The sequence below is a fragment of the Mus pahari genome, chromosome 10 (assembly GCF_900095145.1).
Source record: "Mus pahari chromosome 10, PAHARI_EIJ_v1.1, whole genome shotgun sequence".
Lineage (NCBI taxonomy): Eukaryota > Metazoa > Chordata > Mammalia > Rodentia > Muridae > Mus > Mus pahari.
The window spans coordinates 68,313,002-68,337,771 of NC_034599.1; the positions used below are offsets into that span (position 1 = coordinate 68,313,002).

The following is a 24,770-nucleotide window of genomic DNA, read 5'->3' on the forward strand; positions in this document are numbered from 1 at the left end:
AAATTAAATTCGTTTCAGAAAAATTAATGAAGCACAAACTACACCAATATCTGGCTAGTTGAAATGTTTAAAATTTACAGATACAGGGCAAACTGTCCTACAGATTTTTAAAAGTCTCTAAGAAATAAGAGAGTCCAATTGGCTGTTATTTTTTTTTCTCCCAATAGAGAAATCCAGAAGGAAATGAAGCAAGGCCTAGTGTTATGAAAAGAGACAATGATCCTAGACTTTTAAATTTAGTCAGTTGCTTCTCGTGTATTTATGTACAGATGAAATTTCAAAGTTTCAAAAGCTTAGGGATATTTTAGTATTGTGCCAGAAAAATGACTTGTAAACATGTCAACCACAGGAAATCAAGACTGGCCACACCCTGTGGTCCAAAACATGGCAAAGCATGGCAATGACCATGAAACTTTTCTTCCCCTCCTCCTCCTCCTCCTCCCCCTCCCCTTCCCTCTCCCTCCTCCTCCTCCTGGTATATGTGTGAGACTACGTGCATGTGAGTACAGGTACCAGCAGAGGCCTAAGGTAGTTAAATCCTCTGGCTAGTTCTGAGCTACTGACATGGGTGCTGGCCATCAAACTCAGGTCTTCTGCAGGAGCAGTATGAGTTCTTAACCACGGAGCCTTCTCTCCAGCTCCAATGATGACCTCAACTGTAAGGATGTATCGTATTGTCACTATCTGTTGAATATTAGTGGTTACATTTGCCCTACTCAGCTTGAACTTATAAGGGTCACACCCTGCATGCCTCTTTCTGAAGAAGAGGATTTAGGGCTAGAAGGACAGGGATGATGGGTAGGTTGAACAGGAGTACAGGAATGATGGGTAGATGAAGCAAGGCATGATGGGTAAGTTGAAAAGGAGCATGGGAGTGATGGGTAGATGAAGTAAGGGATGCTGTGAGCATTGATCAGGACCAGAGATGTTAAGGAAGGATGAACTCTTCAATCTAAACTTTCTTTCAAAGGTTGTCTCTCTTAGATTTAATGTTAAGTATTTTGTAAGTCACTCAGTGGTTAAGTAATACATTTCAGTGGAAATTTCTCAAAATAAATTAAATGAATACTGGTCTTTGTCTGGCCTCTATACCCAGAGGGATTCTTTCCTGAGATGTTATACTACTGGGGCAGAGTTCCACATATGCACAAAAATCATTCATTCAAGTATATAAAAAGCAATTATTTAATGAATGTTCCATTTGTTGTGGTGGTACACACTGGTAGGATTTGCTGAAGGAGGTGAAAAAATGTTCTTATAGTCTAGGATTTACTCTTTTGCAGCTTATAAATGCCCCTGGCAGTACTTTAATTATGAATGTCTAGGGAGTCAGAGGTTTTGGTCATAGGTATTTGCTGAATGGTGTATAGGAGAAAATGAGATACTAGTTACCATAAAAGAAGAGAGAACAAAGAGTTTTTAAGTTATAGAGGTTCTCTACAAAAAGTGATGGAAATGTTGACCTGGGGTTTTGATACTATGTGACGTTTAAAAGAAAAAATTTACTGAAGCTATGGGTGCTCACAAAAGGGGACCTATCATGACTGCCCTCTGGAAGACCAAGCAGGCAGCGGGGAGAGTCAGATGCGGATATTTGTACCCAACCAATGGACAGAGGCTGCTGACCCCTGTGATTGAATTAGGGAGAGACTGGAGGAGGCTGGGGAGGAAGGTGACCCTCTGGGAGAACCAGGAGTCTCAATTAACCTGGACCTCCAAGATTTCTCAAACACTGAACCACTAACCAGGTAGCATACACCAGCTGATATGAAGGCCCCAACACATATACAGCAGAGGACTGCCAGGTCTGGGTTCAGTCAGGGAAGATGCACCTAACCCTCAAGAGACTGGAGGCCCCAGGGAGTTTAGAGGTCTGTTTGGGTGGGGGGACATCCTCATGTAGACTGGGGTGGGGTGGAGTGGGGTGGGGAGGAGGTATGGAATGTGTAACAGTTAGAGGGTGGACGGGGTAAGGGATAAAATCTAGAATATAAATAAACAAATAAAAGATTAAAAAAATTACTTAGTCTATCAAAGGCCTTGTTTACAAGGATGAAGATAGCAGGTCAGTCTCTCTATTATATGCCATAGATTTACATCCAGGCCCCATCATGTACTAGCTGGATGACTTGGGGAAAGTCACTAAACTATTCTCTGTTTAGTTTTTTTTGGGGGAAAATAAGAATAATAGCACCTGCATCCTTTAGGTGTAGACATTAAACAAATTATTAGTAAGAATTTACAAAATGTTTTAATATACACGGAAAGCATTTTATAAACATATTCTTACCATGGTACTTTCATCTTATGCAGCTGTAAACTCGATGAGCTATAACAATGGCTTCTGTGGCAAAAATAGCCCCTGGGTAATAGTGGCATAAATGTTGTGGGGTAACCAACTGCCTTCTTATTTGACAAACACCGACTCCCCTGGAGAAAGCATGTGTTTAGTACTGTAAATGTGGCCAACAACTCATGAACCTACTGCCACGTGTTTTTCCAAATTGCTTTCTAAATTTATAACTCTATACCCATATGCTTGTATAGACCTCAAACCTCCCAAAAGAAGTCTCCCTGTGCAATTGGATAGTGGTTAATGTAGAGAATCACAACTGGTGAAAGTGAAGAGAGTAAGTATCTGGAATACTCAGCTATATATACTTTGAACATCCATATAACCATGTCCCCTAAGACTCGGGGACCATCTTGGAAGAAGTCTCTTGGCAGAGAAAGTATAAGAGCCAGAGGTTGGGGATGATCTGATGGAAACTGTGTCTTTTCCATGCATGCTAGGGCCACTGCCCTCATGTACTCACAACAGCTGTGGTTGCTGTGGAGAACAAGCCAGTACACATCTCAGCATGCAGTGGGGGGGGGAGGGACTCGTGAGCTACTCCTAGCTGAGGAGCTGTGGGCAGCTGATGACTTCTGAAGGAAGAAGAGTAAGTATGAAGTATGTGGTTCCTGGCAGGTTGACCACACTCCTTAGATAGTCCTAACCTTTGGATATATAGGTATCACAAATTGGTCTTGGTAGATTACTGAAAATGAAAAGTGGAAGACATGAATTTGGGAGGAATGCAGGGTAAATCGGGGAGGAGTATGGAGAATGAAGACTGAATATGAAAAAAAGTTTATACATGTATGAAATTCTCAAAGAATTAATAAAATATTATATTAAACCATTCTGGGGATTCCTCAGAAAATTGGAAAAAGATCTATCTGAAGACCCAGCTATACCACTCTTGGGCATATACCCCAAAGATGCCCCACCATGCCCACAGGGACACATGTTCCACTATGTTCATAGTGGCCTTATTTGTGATAGCCAGAAGCTGGAAACAACTCAGAGTTGCACAATGGAAGAATGGATACAGAAGATGTGGTTCATTTACATAGTGCAATACTACTCAGCTATTAAGAATGAGGACACTATGAGTTTTGCAGGCAAATGGATGGAACTAGAAGATATCATCTTGAGTGAGGTAACTCAGACCCAAAAGGACATGCATGGTATGTACTCATTAATAAGTAGATATTGGCCAAAAAAGAACAATACCCAGGATACAATCCACAGAACTCAAGAAGGTTAACAAGCTGAAGGGCCAAATGAGGATGCTTTATTCCTACGTAGGAGGGAGAAGAAAGTAATCATGGGGGGACAGGGAGAGGGAGGGATCTGGGTGGAAGAGGGGAGGGGGAAGGGAAAGGGGAACATGATCAAGTATTGGGGCCGGAACAGGAGAGAAGCCCTGAGGGCCAGCAGAATGAATAGAAATATGCAACCTTGGGTATGTGTGTGTGTGTGTGTGTGTGTGTGTGTGTGTGTGTGTGTGTGTTCTATAATGTACCAGAGACCTCAAGGTGAGAGACTCTCAGAACACAACCTCAGATGAAATGGCCAACAGTGGGGAGAGGGAACTTGTAGAGCTCACCTCCAGTAGAAAGACAGGACATCAAGTGGAGGGATGGGGTTTCCATCCCATAATCAAAAACTCTGACCCAGAATTGTTCTGGTCTAAAAGAACTGCAGGGACAAAAATGGAGAAGAGACTGAGGGAAAGGAGGTCCAGTGATCAGTCCAACTTGGGATCCATCTCAAGGGGAGGCTCCAAAGCCTGACACTATTACTGAGGCGATGGTGTGTGTACACACAGGAGCCTCGCATGGGCGCCCTCCAAGAGGCCCAACAAGTAGCTGACTGAAACAGATGTAGATACTTATACCCAACCATTGGACTAAAGTTGGGGACCTCCTATGGTTGAATCAGGGAAAGTCTGAAAGAAGTTGAGGAGGAGGGAGACCCTGTAGGAAGACATAGGAAGACCAGCAGTCTCATGGGACCCCTGAGATCTCTCAGACACCAAGCCACCAGCCAGAGAGCATGCAGGAGCTGGTCTGAGATCCCTGCACATATATAGCAGAGGACTGCCTGGTCTGGTCTCAGTGGGAGGAGAGTAGCTTAACCCTTGAGAGACTTGAGGCTCCAGGGAGTGGGAAGGCCTGATGTGGGGGAAACATCCTCTTGGAGAAAGAGGGGAGGAGGAAGGGGATGAAGAACAGTGGGAAGGGGGACCAGGAGGAGAGCAATGGCTGAACTGTAAAACCATAAAAGAAATAATAATTAAAAAAATTAAACTGTTACCTCTATTTGCCTAGGAATTTCTTTCCTATGAATCTGTCTTGCTGAAATGCTTGCACAAATGCACAAACACATGCAAGTAACGCTTTAATAAGGATTAAAAATTAGACAACATGCACATAAAGAATAAAACAGTGAGCACGACACAGTTCTTATTGATGACTGTGAACCCACATGAAGAATGAAGAGAGTCTGTACATGGGTTATAAGCAATGCAGGAACGTAAAAAGTCAAACAGTGTGACAGTACGAACAGCCAAGCAGATGAGGAGTACAAGATGTATGTCAGAGAATCCTGTGCTCTCCCCATCTGTGAGGATACAGGCTTCCCTCACGTGGTTCTGTCACTTTGATCAGGATGCCACCCATCCTGCCAAGCATACCTCGAGTGTTCAAACTACTGACTGCAGTACTGGAGCAAGTAATTGAGCAGTGTTGCAGGAAAATTGGTAGCACGCAGTGATGGGTGGATGGAGCAGTGTTCACTGTGATCTGATAATAGGCACCTAGTGAAGGCAGAAGATAGAACCGACTTCCATCCTGTTATCAACCCAAAATGCTCATCTGGCTGAGTGCTCAAGTCCTAGCAGTCAAAAGCCACTGAACAGCATCAAAAAACCCACCCTTTCTGTGGATAATGATGCCAATGAGCCCAAAGAGGACTACAGCAGGCACCATGGTCCAGGTGTACAGTAGAGTTCTCATCATACTCAGGACTTTATTGAGGAAAAACAAAAAACCAGAAAATGAGAAGCTATTGTAGGAAGAGTGAATCGGGATGCTGTGGCCCCTCTTGGGTGTAAGCTGCTCTGTGGGAAGTGGATATCCACAGATCAACTCCGCTGTGCGTGCTCTGACCTTTATCAGAAGCTGAGCTAATCCAACTGAGTTTGGCAAGGACGGAACATTAGATAAAAGAAACGCAAAGGACAGTACGAGGCAGATTTGGCAAAAGAGAGAGGAGTCTACTCTGCGGCTGAAGTGGAGAAGCTTAAGTGTGCACCCCAGGAAACCCAGTTTCTTTCCCATCATTCTTTTAGCCGTCTCCTTTATTGATTGATCATTACGCGTGGTACAAAACAAGAGCAGGCAATTTGGAATGTATAATGGCATAGAGCGGAGAGGGGAAACAAATGTGATTTTCTTCATCTTATTGTTATATAAAACCTACCATTTGGTGTGTGCTGTGGAAAATGAGAGCACACAGACAAAAACCTTCCGACTCGAGCCCACTGCCCCTCTACCCACAGAGAAATAGGATCAAAACACAGAAACAGCTCTGCAAGAAAACACTAACTCTACCGCCTCTGGATTTTGTTTTCAACCTTGGTCATCTGTGTGTGAACTGTGGGCTCAGGCAATCACTCCAGCATCTAAAGAGTCTTCTCTCTCTTTTCTTCTTCTTCTTTTTTAAAACAATGATGAGCTGAGGTAATCATTCTCCCACCATGAGATGAAAACCGGAGATCACCCTGGCTGCGGCCACATATTAAGAGCTATTAACATTAATACCCTTTGTCCTTGTATTTTGATGTGGGTTGGACAATCTAGTTAATTTCTTTTTAAAGTACACACAGGACACAAATATCTATATTTTGTTTTGAGAGAAATATGTGGACTATTTTTTTTTTAATTCAAGGTAACCTTTAGATTTGACAAAACTGAAAATTTAAATCATTTCTCTGCTGGGAATGAATGATTTCTTCCAAAAATCTTTAATGCCATCTGGTTACTGAAGAGGAATGGATAATTTTTTAAAAGGATGGAGGTGGAACACACACCTTTTGAGGAGACCGTGAATTTTAAAGTAAATACACGCAGGAGCAGAACTGTCTGAAGCCATCAGTGAAGAGCAGAAAGGAAAAAAGTGCAGAAATAACTTCTAAAGACTATGTTCTTCACAACTACTGTGATTAGCAAATTCCAGAGTTCAAACAGCACGGAGGACTCCCCAAGGAGAGAGCACTGAAATTACTTTCTCTCTTTCTAAAGAAAATGCTACACACATCTCTTGAAAAACAGCAAGCATGCATGGAGCAGCGGAGATAAGAGACAATATTCTAAGGATGTCTAAATTCTGACTAATTTCTATGGCTCCGAATCACTCTGTGCCTCATATCTCAGTCTTTGACAGAAACCCGCCATCTTCCTTCCAATTTGTCTCCTACTTAAACCACCTGGGATTAGATCGACCGTGGCCACAGATACTGCAGGATTTACTATGCACCGTTTAATGATTTACCTTTAAAACAATTCATTTGGTGTCTCATTGTTAAAGGCTTTTTTTTTTAGGTCTGGGATTTGAGGTCCATTGTGCTCTTCTCTGCCAGCCTCCAGCTCCTGCTTGACCAAATGTCATCTTAGCTGATGGAATCCAGGACTCAGCCAGTCATTTATTCATTCAGTATGCATCAAAGATTTAGAACCTCTATTTCAGGTACTAAAAATTGTTCAGGACAGTAATTCCTGTCCTTCACCATGTATTAGAGGCACCCAAGGATCATTCAGATGTAAATGTGGGCCCATCTAAACCAGTAATCAAGTTCTTCGGTACATGCCTGCTTGCACTGAAGGTTCTGAAGATGGCTTGCATACATAGCCAAGGCTGGGAGGTTCTGCGCAGCCCCTTGGCAGAGAGGTCTGGAGCAAGGCACAAAAGCTTTGTAAGAGTCTGTAGGCTCCGCACAAAGCAGAGCTTTAGACAGGCAGCCAACACCTAGGGGAGGCAGCGTGGTGACAAACAGTGGAAGACAGAACAATGGAAGCCTGGGGCAGGAATGGCAAGGCTATGACTGGTGAGCTGGCTAGGGGCTGGCTCAGGGGTGGCTAGTTTCCCACAGGACATGGCTCACAGGCCAACCTCCAAAACTCAATGATCCCCCTGCACAGTGGCACTGCCCTGCCCCACACCAACCTCTCAGATGTCAGTTGCTGAGGCAGAGCAAGACTGAACTCTCTGCCTGGATGATCTGTTGGTAATTTGGGGATCCTCTCTGAGGCCACCATGAGCTTCCCATTACTGATTAATGATTCCCAAGCAGATGTCATATCTTAGGTCCTGGGCAGTGGATTCAAACTCTTGGCTAACAGCAAACCCTCAGAGTCCCCTGCCAGCTTGCAGAGAATTTATATATCCCTGTGTAGAGAAGAAAGATGGTTTTGGTTTATTCAGGCCTGAGTTCAGATTTCTCCTTAGGCTTTAATGGCCTATCAGAATACTGTCTATGAGTAACTAAAAGGCCTGGGGGACCTTGCTATCACACTATACTGCCATGTGCTGGCACTCGGGAAAAGTATGGATGTGGGAATATTATATTGTCTGAAGCCACATGCTCTTAACAAGAATAGCTGATGTCCAAGATAAAAGGATGGAAGGCAAGTCTGCCTTCTTTCTGAAATCAGTATTTAGAATAGGAGTTATGCACTAGATCTGCCTGTGATAATGAAATCCAGGATCCTGGAGACTCTTCAGGCTACCAACCCATATGTTCGTCAAAAGTAAACAACAGAAAAGAGACCTGTCCATAGAAAGGACTTAGACATCAAGTTGAAAAGAGAGGTAAGAAGGAACCATAGAGCTGGGCATCTTTTGTGTTAGAGAAGGAAAGACAGCTCTGTAGGGAACCCAGAGGGCATTGGCTGCCTTTGGAGAGAGCATGGGGTCTAGCACTGGGATGGAGCACACAGAAGAACTTATGAGCAGGCAAAATTCTCTTTGTTGGCCATGGAATTTTTTTTCTTTTATTTTCTTTCTATGGCTCTTTGTTCTACGCAGTGGTTTATAATCATGGTAAATATGATGTCTCAACCCAAAATATTGTCAAAAATGTTTTAAACTATATACTTTATCATATAAAAGGTGAAAATACTTAAGCTTCAGGTCTGTTGACAGATTGACAGAATAATCTCAAAGCAAACTATTCAAGGAGTGTACATACCATCTATAATACCCTCTCCCCCATTTTCTTTTCAAGACAGGGTCTCTCCATGTAGCCCTGGCTGACCTAGAACTTATATAGACCATGCAAGCCTTGAACTCACAGAGACCTTCCTGCTTTTGCCTCCTGTTGCTGAAGTTAAAAGTGTGTGCTGTGGCCCTTGGCTGTTGCAAGTTGATGAGGTTTCTGGTAGTGACTCTTCCCTGAAATCGTCCTACCCTCATGTCACATCCAGATCAATCAAATTAGTCTCTCGTTTTCAGAGAAAGCTAGCAACAATAGTGCGTATTATTCTGGGTCCTGTGTTAATGAGCTATTATGGTAATGAAAGTGTTTCAGGAATGAATTTGTCTCCCCTGTCTCCATGCTGGAGCTCCATGGTAACCGCCTACAGGTTTGCCTCCCCTAGATGGCTCCATAGCCCTCAGAGGCCAAGGAAGAGCTCATCTCGTCTCAACAGCTGCTAATTGTTGGAGAAGAGGTTGCCTGTTGGGTGCCAGCCAGTTTAAACCAACAAAGAAAAGAGCCAGTGAGCAGAATGGGAGCAGAGACTGGGGAGTTGGCTGGGGTTGGGGTCTGTGTCACTGAAGTCGGGAGATAAACCAGGAAGAGACAGAAAACATCCATTTGTTCCCAAGTGGCATTGGATGGCTGTCCTTCTTTACAGTAGAATACAGAAATCAAACAGCTCTTATTTAACATGTCCTTGTCTTTGCCTGTTTATACTTCCCAATTCTAAGGGGACAGGGAACCTTAGGCAACTATCAGTGGCCCTGGGATGGCACCTGGCTTTCCTATCTTTCTTTCCACTATGAATTTCAACAATGACAAAGCGCCTTGGTGGAGTGGGTATAGATGGGTGCCCTAAAGTTTGAGAACCAATGGAGAAAGGCTGGTTCTCTTGCATATGAACAGACTAGTGAGACCCTTAGCTGGATTAAAAGAAGGAGAGGCAATGAAAATAAAATCGGGTAAGGAAAGGGACACACTATAACTGAGACCCAGGAGATAGAAAGCCTGTTAGAACTTGTGAAAAGTTGTATCCAACATTTGTAGTGTCTAGTAGAAGCAAAAAAATGTGTTTCTCCTAGACTATATGCCAAATAATCAGGAAACTTAAACAGACCAACAATAGCAATATTGAAAAAGTAATAATAGTAAGTTCCCAAAGAAAATCCAGGACCAGAAAGATGCACTGCTAACTTCCACTAAACATCTAATGAAGAACCAATACTAAGCCCTCTTAAATTATTATCTAAAACAGAAGACAAAAGAATTCTTCCAAACACATTCTGTAGGGTCAACACTACCCTAATGCCAAACCAGAGGAAGACAGTAATAATGGCACCAAACATAACTACAGGTCAGTTTATTTAATTAGCGTTGATGTAAAAATCCTCAACAAAGTCCTAGCAAAACAAGTTCAACAGCATATTATAAAGATTTTAGGATTGTTGGAGCTAGAGAGATGGCCCTGTGGTTAAGAGCATATAAAGGAGGCTGAGGTTTGGTACCCAGCACCCACATGGAGGCTCACCATCATCTGTACCTCCAGCTCCACAGTCTACAATGCCGCTTTCTGGCCTCTGTGGGCACTAGGCACACACGTGGTCCCCACATATACATGCAAGCAAAACATATACATAAAGTAAATTCTTTTAAAAATTTTTAAAGAGATTTAGAATGTAAGGAAGGTTCAGCATATTCAAATAAAACTAATGATATACCCACGTGATAAAGGACAAGAACCTTGCTGATATAAAATTCAACATCCTTTCATGATAAAAAGTTCTGAACAAGTTAAGTAGGAATATGCCTCCTTGTAATCAAAGCCATTTATAAAATGCCATCAGCTAATATCATGCAGAATGGGGAGACACTGAACCTTTTCTCTATAAGAGCTAGAACCCATTCATTCCAGCTGGACTCAGTCACGATGGCGTTTGAGGTGAATCACTGTTTCATTAAGTGAAAACACTCAAGCAGAGTGCTCCCATAGACCATTCCCAACTACTGCTGAAGTGCTCCCATAGACCATTCCCAACTACTGCTGAAGCACTCCCATAGACCATTCCCAACTACTGCTGAAGTCACATGTCATATTAAGGACGTCACAGTCATTTCAGACTTCATTCCTGTTATGCTTTGAGTAAATACACTGTGTTAATCATTTAGTCAATTTCAAGAGATAGAGTAATTAATAAATAGAAATTGTCTTTCAATTATTTGGCCACATTTCTATAATGATCAAGGCTATGCTATTGGAAAATTGAATCTTCTCAAATGAGCCTGATAACGACCCAAATGGAAGCCGCTCAAGAACGTGGGATTACTTCTGGGGAAAATATTCGAAAAGCCACTTTCACCGTGAATGCTGAGATGTGTCTTCAGAATCAAGAATCAGGGTACTGGAAGAATCAGGTTATATAGTATTTGTTATATGCTAGACATTGTTGAAGAGCTTTGCATATTTATTCATTTAATCTTCTCACCAACCCCACTTAGGAGTTCTGTCCTCACCCTGCTTTTAGGTAAGAAAACAGAGGCATGGAATTAAATTACTTACATAACACAGTGAAAGATGTTAGGGCCAATACTTAATTAAATTAGTAGTAGAGCACATTCGCTGAAGAAAGTTCAGTTTACTTGATAAAGTGACCAAATTTTACAAGTATTAATATTTCATTTGAGTACGAGAAAAATAATGCTTTGGACCCCTGGGCTATCACAAATGTACTTCAAGGGAAGCAGGGCAGAGCAGAATTCCACAGAACTATAGAACTTCACTATAGACAGCAGTACCTAGAGGGCACTGAAGATGAGGGTGGAGAAGTTCTCCCTGGTACTCCCACCAGCTCTCATGGGCAGGAGAGTCCAGTTTCTACCTCTGACTACCTGATTCACACTGGCCCAAAACTCCATCTTTCTGGAATTGGAGTGAGTCACCCTTCTTGGGTCCCAAAGCCAGCTCTATTATCTCCTAATTGGTAAATGAACAATGAATCATCTTTTCCTCCTTAAAAAAGGATACTCAATTATTCATCAATACATTGGCCAACTCACTGAGCTATTTTATCATTGAATATAGAAATATAAGTAGGTTTGCTTTTTATATAACAGAGGCAAAAAGTTGTTTGCCATTTCACGTTATCCTGAACTGCATTCTAAATACCTACAAGTCAGTGAAGCAATCCCCCCCTCATCAAAGAAGTTTCTCTTAGTTCTAGACTGAGACCATTATGAAATATCACAACTGGTCCAAATACAGAAAGCAGCTCATCATGGTGTAGGCAGGCCCAATGGATACACTGGCAGCACAACTCCTGTCTCTAAGGCTCAGGGAACACCACAGAAGATGGGGTAGAGAGAGCATTAAGAGCCAGAGGACCCAGAAGTCTGTGAAATTATGTCTTCTAGAAATGACAGGGAAGCATCAATAATATAGCAGGCTAAATAAGACCTGAACAAGAACAATACCAATAGACATGGCACCATTGAAGGGGGAGATTCAAGAGCCCTACCCATAAACAAGAACTACAGAAAACTAATGACTGCCGAGAGGGAGAATTAGTTGTTCTCAGGGTTGAGCATCTAGATGATTATCCAATTTCAAGTGGTCAGCCCTGAGAATCATTCATAATTTTGATATATTTATTTGATGAATTTGATATGCAAATAATTGTTATATTTATTTAATATAAAAATATGTATATATGTATATATATATAAACACTAGATGTTCTCAGAAGGTTGTATTTATATATTTATACATATATGCAATAATAAAGAAAAGAGGTCATGAATTTGAGGAATAGGGGTATTCAAGGAAGATGTTAGGAAGAGGAAAGAGAAGCAGGGGGATTACAAAATTCTATTTAAAATATACGTTTAAAAAAAGAAGTTATTTTTTAGTTAACAATCAGGGGGTGGGGGATGGGGAACTCTATGGAGGTGACTTTATAACATGCACACTCTTCCTCCCTCCCAGTGCGATTGCTTAAAAGGAGGTGCTGGGTTGTACTGGGCTCTGGCGAAGAACTCCCACCCTACCTGAAATGCTTATAAATGAGCAAATTCTGAGGAGAGAGAGGATGCATGTGGTATATGGTGGTGTGCAAAGGCATTTGAACCAATCTCCAAATACTTAGTTATGAAGTTAGTTCATTGTAGAAAGTATAAAAATAATATTATCAAGAGATTAATCTATGTTTTATCAAAATTGTCTTTTATACTAGTAGTTTTGAGCAAACCATCTCACACTAATAGGTTGGTGGTTATTTTGGGGAATGGGAAAAGATGTGTTCCTTTCCTCTGTAGATTCTGAGTGGGATAGGAAACCCCAGTCTCAGGTGATGTTTCAGTGGTTTTTGAACCTCTCTACCAGGAGAAAAAAATCCCCCCATTCCACTTAAGAAGTACTAACATAAAATCAATAGGATATCATAGTCTTAAATTACCTGTGGTTAGTGTCACATGACTGTAATCTCAGGTCTGGGGAGACAGGAAGGAGGGTCTCAAGCTCAAGGCTAGCATGGGCTAAAAAGTGAGACATTAAAAAACAAAACAGCAGCATCAGCAGCAGCAACAGCAACAACAACAAAAACAACCAACAACAACAACAAAAACAACCACCACCAACAAAAAGCTAACCAACTAGGGACACACTGTGACCCACTACAGCTTCTACAGTGTTTTCTTTCCCTCCGTTGGTTGGAAGGGTAAAGAGAAGGTATGAGGGGAGAGGGAGATGAGTGGGATTGGGTTCACGATGTGAAATTCACAAGAACCAATAAAAAGTAAAAACAAATAAAAGCCAACTAATTAAAGTTGAGACCTAAATTTGAATCTCAGTGAATATGTTCATAAAATCTAAAGGAGCAGTAAATAATTGCTATCAGGAAGCAAATTATTTAGATAGTGTCTAGTCACTCTTCTGTGAAAAATTTATCTTGGAGTGATGATTTAATGAATGGGAGCTGAATTAATAAGCAAGTCAGCTACATCACTGAGCAGCTAGGGGATTCTGCTCCATTTTTTCCCCTCCCCAAATCCCCAGGAACATTCAGTTGACTCAGGCTGAGTCCCTGACTCATATCCATGTTTTATTGATTATCACTTGTGACTGAGGCAGGATTCATGATGACTCTTCCTTATAGAATGCAAGCCCAGGATGATGGTGGTTTAGTAAGTCTGATTATCCCTGCAACAGGAAACACCAACTTCAAATAAGAAGCTTATGGTGAGTTTGGAAACACTAAAATAAAAGAAACATATATAAATTAATAGGAGTAAAACAAAAATGGGGGGTTAATAAATCCAGACCACAATTTATAGTCTTAAAATGTCCATTATAAGTGGAAGATTTTTATGTGTAAATCCCTTGTACTTATCAACTACAAACTGGGGAAAAGAACAGAAGATACACACTTGAGAAAGGAATCAGGTCAGTGTAACAGGAAGCATGGAATGATGAAGGCAAACAAGAGCACAAAGGATCTAGAAAGAACTATGACACAATCAGCAAACTGTCAAACGGCTTTCTCCTCATTGATCTCAAGGGTAAACAGACCACATCCTCCACTTAAGGGAGAGCAGCTAAAGGGACAAAACCCTAAGCCTTAGCCCATGCTGCACCCATGACACTCACTCCATCTCCAAGGGCACATACAAAGTCAACTGAGGGGGCAGAAACACCTTCTATCTTATAGAAGTCAAAAGCCAACAGGAGCTCCCATGTTTATGTCAGAGAAAATGGAATCAAAACAAGAGACAAAGAAGGGCACCATAAAACTATAAAAGGGTCGGTCCCTAAGAAGTATGTAGTAATTGTAAATAAATATACACACAGCCAACATTAAAACATCCAAATAGACAATGAAAGAAGCCAACAGATCTAGAGGTAGAGGCAACAAAAGGGATGAGCCCTTGGTTCTCAGCAGCTGAAAAATAAGAAGGAAGAAAACAAGCAGGGACATTAAACTGCACCCTAGACCAAATGGATGTAAAGTAAAATTTCAGAACATGATTGCCAGAAGCATTAGGACCCCAGTTTGAGTCCTCAGGACCCACACAAAGTGGTGACAGCTTATGTTTGTAATCTTAGTGCTCTGACAGGGAGTGGGGCAGAGAAATCTTTATTGGCTCATGTCCTGGACAGGCATCAATCTTGAGGTTGTCTTATTATCTTTGCATGCATACTGTGGCATAAATATCCCTTCCACCTCCCCCCATTTGACCCCCATACTCTTCTCAAATGGTTACATGTTAGTAAATACCAAAGCTAGAGTCACTACATTACCTGGCTTCACATATATTACAAAGCTATAGTAAAGCATGGCATTGGAAAAAATAACAGAGTCCAACGGAGCCAGTCTAGAGATAAATAAATGAATCTGTATCCAACTTATATTCAACACAGGTAGCAAGAATGCATGATGGATAAAGGAAAGTACTTTCAATGATAAGTGCTAGGAACTAAGAATTCACATATCAAAAAAAAAAAAAAAACCTAGACTTTTACTTTTAACCATATAGGAAAATGAACTCAAAATAGATTACAGAAATAAATGCAAGATCTGAAACTGTGTAAACTCAGGAAATCACAGGCCAGAGGAAGTTCTAGATTCTTAATGCTGGTCTTTGCCAAAGCTTTGTTTTGTTTTGTTTTGTTTTGTTTTGTTTTGTTTTTTGTTACTTTTGATAAGACCTTAAAAGCATGGCTGGGAAGACATATGGCATTGTGATAAACCACAAAGGATCTTCACAGCAAAGGAAACAACAGAGAGAATTAACAGCCTAGAGGTTGGGAGAAAATATTTTCAAAGTAATATCTGACATGAGATTAACTTTATAGGTACAATAGCAAAACCTCATGACTCCATTGAAAGGTAACAATTTATCTAAATAGATGCTTCTTAAAAGAAAATGTCCTAGCAGCAAGTAGGTACAGAATGCTAATTATCAGGGAAATAGAATTCAGAGTTGAGGTGACCTGCCCCATCTACGAAGTGTTCCTCAGCAGAAACAGAAAGCCTTGCATACTGTTAGTGGAGATGCAATTTAGAGAAGTCATTATGGAAATTGCTAAAAAAAAGTTTACAACTAGGACTGTTATATGATCCAGCAATCCAACTACTGAATATGTATGCATTCAAAGGGAAGATGTCAGTATGCCCAGGAGATGTCAGCAGTCCCAAGTTCATTATTGCACTATTCACACTAGCCAGAAAACAGAAACAACCTGTGTCCAGCCAAGATGGATGGATAAGCCACACAGGCCATATGAAGTAAAAAGTAAAATACTGTTTAGCATGAAATATCCAAGTTTTAAGGCGATAATGTGCTGTTACCCTAGTTTTATGATTGATTGATTGATTGATTGACAGACACAGGGTCTCACTATGAACCTCTGGCTGCCCTGAAACTCACTCTATAGACCAGGTTGGCCCCAAACTCATAGAGATCTTTCTGCCTCTGCCTCCCAAGGGCTTTTAAAGGGATGAAGGGCATGCACCATCACACCCAGCTTTTAGTGTTCTCGTTATACAGTGCACACGAGTACTGAAAGATCATATTGAACTCTACAAAACTGATTCAATCAAAACTGTAAAACAAATTAGGACACATACAGGTGTGGTGTAATCCCAGTCCTTAGGAGGCTGAGGCAGGAGGATTGCCATGAATTTCAGGTTGGCCTGGCTTACACAGTGAATTCTACACCAGTCTGGGCTTCCATGTGAGACCTCTCTCAACTAATCAAAACAAAACCCCACCTCTCCAAATTCACAACATTTTATTCTTTGTTATAGATTGAATTATGACCCCCCCCCCAAACCCCAAATTCCTACCTGAAAGCTCTGGTCCTAATGTCTGTGTCTGGAATGGGGATTTTTCAGGATGTAGTAAGCTGAAATGAAGTCATGGTCAGGGCTAGATTGGTAGGTCTGGTGTCCTTGTAGGAAGAGAAAGGCTTGCTAGACATCTGTCTTTGTGTACACAGACACTATGTTTGTGACGATTGCAAGTCACACAGCATCATTGAAGACAAGTTTCTTTAATTGGAAAGTGCCTCATGTCCCTTGTGGGGTTACTGTAATGGATGTCCGGTATCCATTTGCCCTGCCACCTAAATCGATTGGCATGGTACGGGTGTTTATTCTGGCCTGATGCTCACCTCTTTTCTGTGTCAGTCCGCTCTTTCCTTTACGCAGTGGCTCCATGACTCTGCATCCTTCCTCACTATGGGTCTTCTCAGAGCTTGCCTCAGCCCACAGTATTTAATGGACTCTACCTCCTGAATGTTTTTTCAAGACTCTCTTTAACTCCATCTCCCATCTGCCCCTGGGGATGTAGTCAGTGAGGTATGGACACAATGGAGAGGAGGCTGTGTGCCAGCCAAGAGGACCACCCTCAGCAGAACAGAACTAGCTGTCACTGACCACAGAACACCCCGTCTCCAGACCTGTAAGAAATAGACTTCCATTTCAGCTACCAGCTGGTAGGGTTTGTTTTTTTTTTTTTTGTCATGGCTTCCTGAGTCCACTGAAGCTCAGGACAGTTCTGAGGGTTAGTCTGTCTCTGCCTGCCTGTCTCTCTGTCTGTGTCTCTGTCTCTATCTCTCTCTGCTTCTCTCTGAGGGGCTAGCAGCTTGCTAACTCTCCTGGTATAACACATGTTGCTTTCTACTTAGACCTAAAATAGAAGCATCCATAACAATGGTGTTAGAGTTTTGTAGTTACCCTTAGACAGTACTACACAATGTTGCTTTAATATCAATTCAGTGTTTTCTTCTCCCTTCCCTTCCCTTCCCCTCTCTTCCCATCCCCTCTCTTCCTCCTCTTCTTGCTACTTCTTTTCTTCTTTGACAAGGTCTCTCTTGTATCCCAAAGTATCCTCAAACTTGCTATGTAGCCACAGGTGATGACCTTGAACGTCTGATGCTTCTGCCTTCACCTCCGAGGTGATAGGATTACAGGTGTGTGCCACATTGTCTGATTCATCAGTGCTGTGGATAGAGCCTGGGGCTACACACATGCTATGCAAGCACACAGCCACCTGAGTACTGTGGATTTTTCTTACTATTGATCAGGATGCTATATAATGACTGGTGAATTTCTTCATTGAATGAGTTTTGTAAGTTATGAACTGCATGGTCAGTGGCTGTATATGTGGAGGTATTGTGTGTGACCTCTGCTCCAGGAAAGTTTCCTATCCACAGGGCAATTCTGAAACCCTTTGAAGTAAACAAGAAAATTTAACCCCACCGTTTATTTCAGCCTGCAAATGAAAACCCTGGGTCCCAAAAGACTTCAAAAAAAATCTATCACTTTGAATTAATTACACCTTCACAAGCAATCGATGAAGCCATAATTTACTTTGCAGAACCAAGTGTGGTCCTTGTATTTCTTTGATAAATGAAATTTATGGTTTAAAAGAAAATACCTGAACATTATGGGATAATTTGAAGGTGCATAAAACCATAAAGAGGCAGAAAATATCTATCATAATTTATCACTCAATTGACACATTTATTTTAGGCTCTTTGGAAATAAATTTATACATAACGTTTTTTCTTCTCTTCTCTAGTCCCACCCCCAAAGCACCACGCATGCCTCACTTGGATGCTCTGTCTGAGTCTACAGCATGTCTGCCTGTCGCTTTAATATCAACACTTCCTATTTGCTGCATTGGATATTTGCTCACATTGAGTCAATGATGTCCTTTTCTCTTGGGTGCAATGACTATTTCAAACAGTTCCTGGAAGCAACTTAAGTGAACTGCAGTAAAATACAAGTGTGGTGTTAATAATTTGATGTCACCCCTGATGGCAGATGTTTGTATTTGTGCTGAAAAATAAAAGTACAGGGTTCACTTTCATAATTTATGTAGCTCAACTTTACATTTCAGAAGCAGAGAAAACTATAAGTCAAGAAGTCAGGAATTCCAGTGCCACTAACATTGAGTATAACTGGGGAATGAGATCTGCCTTGTATACCCCAACCCCCCCAAAAAATAAAGAAAAAGAAAATCATAGAAATACACAATTAGTGTAGGCAGGTAGTGTTATTTAAAAAAGATAATCTTTCAGGTATTTGTGGCAGAACACAGAATTAAGAGACAATGGAACTATACTTTAATGGGCCTGAAGACCCAGGTGTGACTTAATCTTCCTTCTCATGAGCTTCTGAGAGCTCACTTCTGGTCTGAACTCACAGGGTACACATAGGCACACCCATGGTGTCTGTCACATGCATATCCCAGCCTTATGGGAAGAGGGGAGGGGACCAAGAATGGCAAAAGGAAACCCCAGTGCACGGTGCTAGAGCACAGTCTTTAAAATGTCTGAAATAAGAGGGCACGCTCACCTCTTACTAGGGCCTGAGCCAAACCAGTAGCAAGTCATTTTTTTCCTAGTTGCTTCTGAGTTTTATGGGACAGATTGAAAAAACATGTTTTTTTTTTTTAAGAATTTGATTTAAAAAAAATCAATAATCTAATTTTATCTAACTCCATCTACCTGTCCAGTGGTGCTCACTATCTCCTTCCTTGCATGATAAGTAATAAATAGTGCCAGTCATAAAATTCCAACTTTCCCCCCTAACCACCTCTCCCTCTTTCTCTGTCTGTCTTTGTCTTTTAGCATTCCATAGTTTTCTAGCACAAGACCATGAATAGCAGTTTTCAATGAAGATTGTAGTCAGATAAATTCAAATATGAATGCTCCTATAAAACATATAACTGCATAATTCAAATTCTAGGACCCCATTACATTACATAATTTAAAATAGTTATGCCTAAATAAAGAACACTCACTTGTCCTAATATCTTGTGATTTTTTAGCAGGCCTTTTACCAAGTATGAATGGATGAATGAACAGAGTCCTTGTGAGAAGGCAAAATTATCATCCAGCAACTATGCTATGACTCCCAGCATTTGTAATGATACAAAATGGGCACTTATGCAGGTAGAGGATGGGCATGAGAGAGGTAGGATAGGGAGGGAGATGAGCCAGCGTATCCTCCACAAGAGCAAAGGTGTAGATGCCAAAAGGATGAAATCAGGCTACACACAAAAGGGTTCCCCCACAGTAGGAAGCTTTCCCTTATGTTCACTGCGGGTTCCTATGGTGTGAATATTTTCAGTGTTTAACGTGTCCTGGATCCTGAACATGCCCAGTCTAGCTAGGTAGAATAAGAGTGGGCTAGCTGGCTTTGTCAGTTTGATGCAAATCTAGACATATGCGGGAAGAGGTAATCTTAACTGAGAAAATGCTTCCATAGATTGGTCTGTAGTGAAGTTTGTGGAGTGGATTAATGATTGATGGAGGAGGACCCTGCTCATTGTGGGTGGTACCACCCCTGGGCAGGTAGTCTTGCGATATATAAGAGCACAGGCTGAGCAAACCATGAGGAGGAAAAGCAGTAAGCGGCGTTCTTTCATGTTCTCTGCCTCCAGGTTTCTGCCTTGAGTCCTTTCTCTGACTTCCTTTAATGATGAGCTGTGATGTAGAAATGTAAGCAAAATTACCCCTCTCTTCCCCAAGTAGCTTTTGGTCATGGTGTTTATCATAGCAGTAGAAACCCTATCAAAGACAGACAGGACTCTAGAAAACAAATGGTAAAGTTAACAAGTTTAGAGAGTTAGTCATAGGTAGGAAAACAAAATTATCAATTTAGAGTTTGTCTACTGAGCAAGGAGGAGATTTCAATCATATTAAAATGCACACTCGTGCCAGTGAGATGGCTCAGAGGGTAAGGAAACTAAACCAGCAAGGCCAACAGTCTGAGTTTGAACCTCAGGACCCACATGGAAGGAGAGAACTACGACCCATAAGGTGTCCACAGGCCATGGGAGAGATGCACAGTTTCGCAACTTAAGTGTAACAGAAGTTGTTTAAAATGCAGAATGGGACAGAAGATAAAGCAGCACTAATTATTTACCATGAGCTGGAAGGTCATGGGAAGCCCTCCCACAGGGGTCCTCTTTGCTCAGGAAAATGGTAGTAGGTGAAGAGCATCCTCTTTATTACCAGACTACATGGCTCAGAACTTGACTGCATTTCTGTATCTATGCCTGACTCTGCATATTCATCTGGCAGCTGGGAGCACGTCAGTAATTTCATGGGAATTGAGGAGGAACATCACAATTGCAGCCAGCCGGCTTCCTGGATAGTAGCAGGTATATGCCCAGCCTTCCTGCAACCTTACCTAGCATGCCATTCCAGCTATTGGAAAGAGGTCAGTCATCCTGCTGTGAGCCTGTCACAGTGTACTTCCCATTAAAGCTGTCTGTGGGGAGTGTCATAGTCCTGTGACATTTGAGAAGGCAAGCTTCACATATTCTCCACACTTCTGTTTGTGCCTCTAGAGAAAGGTTGAGCCACTTAAGTGGTCTCTGGGGATAGGTCAGTTGGAAGCAGTCAGAACTCGGGTTATATCTGAGGGCTTATCCACTGAAGATGAGATACTACTTTTAAAAAACATGAAGTTAGAAATGGCTGGGTACTCTAGTATTGTTCCCCTACACACTTAAGACATTCCAAGCTTTCTCCCAGGACTGACCATCAGACAGAGGTTCCCTGTGGCCCTAGGAATTAAAAGCTCATTTCTGTATTTAAATGCTAGTTCCTTTTGCTTTAGAAACAAAGTATTTTTAATGCTAAGTTCTTCCTACACATTTTGACTCTTGGTAAGAGTCAAAATGAAATGAAACAAAGCGAGAAAATCCTTTTCACAATGAACCACATCTAATGATGGCTTCTTTACTACCCTGGACACGTCTTTTATATCTTGAACATAGCTAAAGATAATTAATAGCTCCTCTAGGTCATATGGGTCCAGAAGACTATATTTGTGAAGCCTCCAAATTTTACTGCTAAGAATAAAAATGTGCTTAGGTAACAAATTTCTCCCTCAAACTCAATATGCTGATGGCATATATTGTCACAAATAACACAATTTACACTAAATTATAAAAATGTAACTACAATTGACCAGACTCCATACAACTATAGTGCAATATAATGGTTATATTGAAGTCAACTCACAGAATCCAAAATGTGAGTCTATAGCTTTTTGTTTTTTGTTTCAAACTAAAATATATTACACCCTACTTCTGCTGAATACAAATTGGTAAAATGATGAAAATTATCTATGTTTTCAGACATTTCAATAAGCAGAAACACAAAGGTTTTATTCAAAAGAGAAAAAAAAAGATTTTTGGGATAAAAGCACTTCCGCTCATAGATTTTAATTCGCATTCATTAACTGGAAGAGATTATTTTTCTTTATGAGACAATTGTAACTTAGACATAAAATATCCCTTTTCTGTGAAAAGCTTTTGTGATCACGTTTTTCATGCCATAATAAAAACTCAGATAAGGAAACAGAACGCGACTCAGGGTAGCTCAGCAATGAATCATCCTACACCTCCCTCCAGACCGTGTTACCCACTGAATAAACTGCACTTAATATGTTCAAGTCTCATACATTTTTCACTGTCTGCGCTACCATAAAATATTCAAAGGGCCCTGGTTTAATGAAATAGCTGTTAGGAAAAGCACCTTTTTCCCTGATGAATATTACGATGCAAGAAACACATTTTGGACCAGCTTCTAAAACTGTAAGCCATATATTCCGGAGGAGAGACAATGACAGAAAGAGCCCCTTCCCCCTTTTCAAGCCAACTACCCAACTCAAACCACTGAATCAACTCCTAGATGAAGAAAATATCAAAATAATTTCTACTAATCTCACTCCAAACTAACTGAAGTATTTGTGCATTTTAATTCTATAGAAATGTCCAAGTCTTTTTATATTATGTCTAGTGAACTAAATTAAAAGAATTGATGTCTACACAGTCATTGTGTGTGGGGATTTTGAAACTTCAAGTGCAAAGGCTTGCTTGTTTGGTATGTTTTATATTCAAAACACCTCCTTTTGTTTCCCCATCACTTCACTGACTTACTTTTCTCCCTTTCCCACTAAGCAGGGCTTCCAACCTCTGTGCTGTGGTCCCTTAGGCTTATTTGTTTTCATACTTGACTCCCCATATTTGGTGGGGACAACCTCGAGGTAGGTTCTAACTGGAAAAAGTGGGTCACTGGAGGTGTCTCTGATAACCCTGATCCACTTTCTCTCTGCTGTGTGGCCTAACCAGGGATGGAACATGACTGCCTCACACTTCTGCTGCCCTTCCTGCCTTCCCAATCATCATGGGTTATGTACTCTCAAACTATGAACAAACCCTCCCATCCTTAAGTTGCTTCTTATCAGGTATTTCATCACAAGACAACAACTAGTACAGAGACATATTTACTTATCATTTCTGTGTAGTCTGTGTATAGTAAGATGACTATAGAATCTTTGAGCTCTTCCTGGGAGATGCTGAACACATAACCCCTGTTCTGGGATGGACAACCAAAGACTCCCAGACATGACCTACTTTCTGAGACCATCTCCCCTGCATGTAGTTCCACTTTGCTAGATCAACTGATAAATGACATCACAGACTCTACTGGATGCTGTTTATCGTATGGTCTGGGTTGGCGGTGATGCTGAGGAATATCTGTATGAATACAGAGTAAGATGGCACCTTCATGTTGCAGGCAGTGTTGGGATATTAAAAATGTGTCAACTGAGCTCAGTTTCACATAAAACCTTAGGAATCCTTCTATATCCATTTTGGCTTTAGGATTTACTTTCTAGCCTTTGGGATAGAAAGAGAAGAAAGTATTGTTCTAATATGGTAGATTTCATTTGAACGCTGGCTCATAAATTTCTAATGAGACATAAAGAAAAAAAATCAGTGTTTCTCTTTTCTTCCTTTTTCCTTCTCACTACTGATGATACTTCAAATGTGTTTCACATAGAGAAAAGAAGGGGAGAGAAAGAGAATAAAATAGCAGAGAGAGAAAAGGGCAAGACAAAGAAGAAGAAGAAGAAGAAGAAGAAGAAGAAGAAGAAGAAGAAGAAGAAGAAGAAAGAAGAAAAAGAAGAAGAAGACGACGACAACGAAGAAGAAGAAGAAAGGGAAAAGTAACAAGATCAACCAATCTATAAAAAAAGTTAATTCTAGCAATCCTTTTAAAGAAAGCATGTCTTCCAATTTGAACATAGCCCAAAGAAATTATTAAATTTAAAGCAATCGGTTTTCCCCTTCAGTATAACATTACAGTTTATCTATCATAGACAGAGAATATTGGAGAGAAAAATCAAGAGAAATAAATCTTATTTAAAAACAAAAACAAAAACAATAACAATGGAAAAAGAAGAAGAGTTGACTTGTTCACGGCCTCCATGCAAAAGGAAGGAGGCACGAGATGGAAGACACACCAGAGAGGCAGACCTCTGGGCAGCCACTGAGCTGTCCCAATTTCCATCCAGGAGGTGTTTAGGGCTCGAGAGCACAGAATCTACATCTGGATGCGAAAGAGGGAATCCAGCTTACCATTTTTAAGCAAGTAAACTCAAGTTTGGACTCTTCTAGAAATAAATCCATAGACAAACATTGAAGTGCGGGAAGGGGTCTACATGACATCAAATGCTACCTCTGCACATGGTCCTGAGGGCGTCCATCAGGGACGGCAGCTATGAAGCACTTGGTAAGGAAGGGAGGAGGTGAGAGGAGTAGGAGAGAGAGAAAGAAAACTAGAACAGACAATACTCTCAGCCAGCCACCTCGGAGAGGAACCTGACCCTCATTCTCACAAAACGCTGGGGGGAATCTATATTGAACATCAGTTGTGAAAATACCTCCTTTCATCTGAGCTACCCACTTCCTGTTCTTTTTCTTTCTAAAGAATGCTGGAAGCTATGGTATTCTCTGTTAACCCAGACCCTCTATTTTAACCACGCTTCACGTTCTGAACACAATTCCTGAAACCGTAAGGTTGAGTTTGGATTTGATGGTCTAGGAGCCTCTCTCTCAGGCCAAGATCGACTTACCCTGTGAGCCCTGTGTCTCTATGAACTTCTTGATCAAAGCATCAGTAGTTTGCGTGTAGAGGCTGAGAGCGTATCTCAGGGAATGAAGATCTGGGCTTTTCTCCAGAAAATTCTTCTTCAGGCCATTTCCTCCTGCGTGAAAATATTGCTAAGAAAAAAAAAAAAAGAGAGAGAGAGAGAAAGGGAAAGTTATATGGGTAAAGGATTTGGAGGAGACATTGGAGGGAGGAATTTCTCACTCTAATAG

At 41.1% G+C, this 24,770-nt stretch overlaps 1 protein-coding gene across 5 annotated transcripts in view; it reads right to left on the reverse strand.

Annotated features, from left to right (window-relative positions):
• Unc13c (unc-13 homolog C) overlaps positions 1-24,770 on the reverse strand; it is a 496,297-nt gene that overhangs the window by 11,886 nt on the left and 459,641 nt on the right. For all 5 annotated transcript variants that reach the window (XM_029543555.1, XM_021206602.2, XM_029543556.1 and 2 more), the window contains one exon: positions 24,524-24,671. In XM_029543555.1, the coding sequence (XP_029399415.1) occupies positions 24,524-24,671 (148 nt within the window). The remainder of the gene's footprint in view (positions 1-24,523; positions 24,672-24,770) is intronic.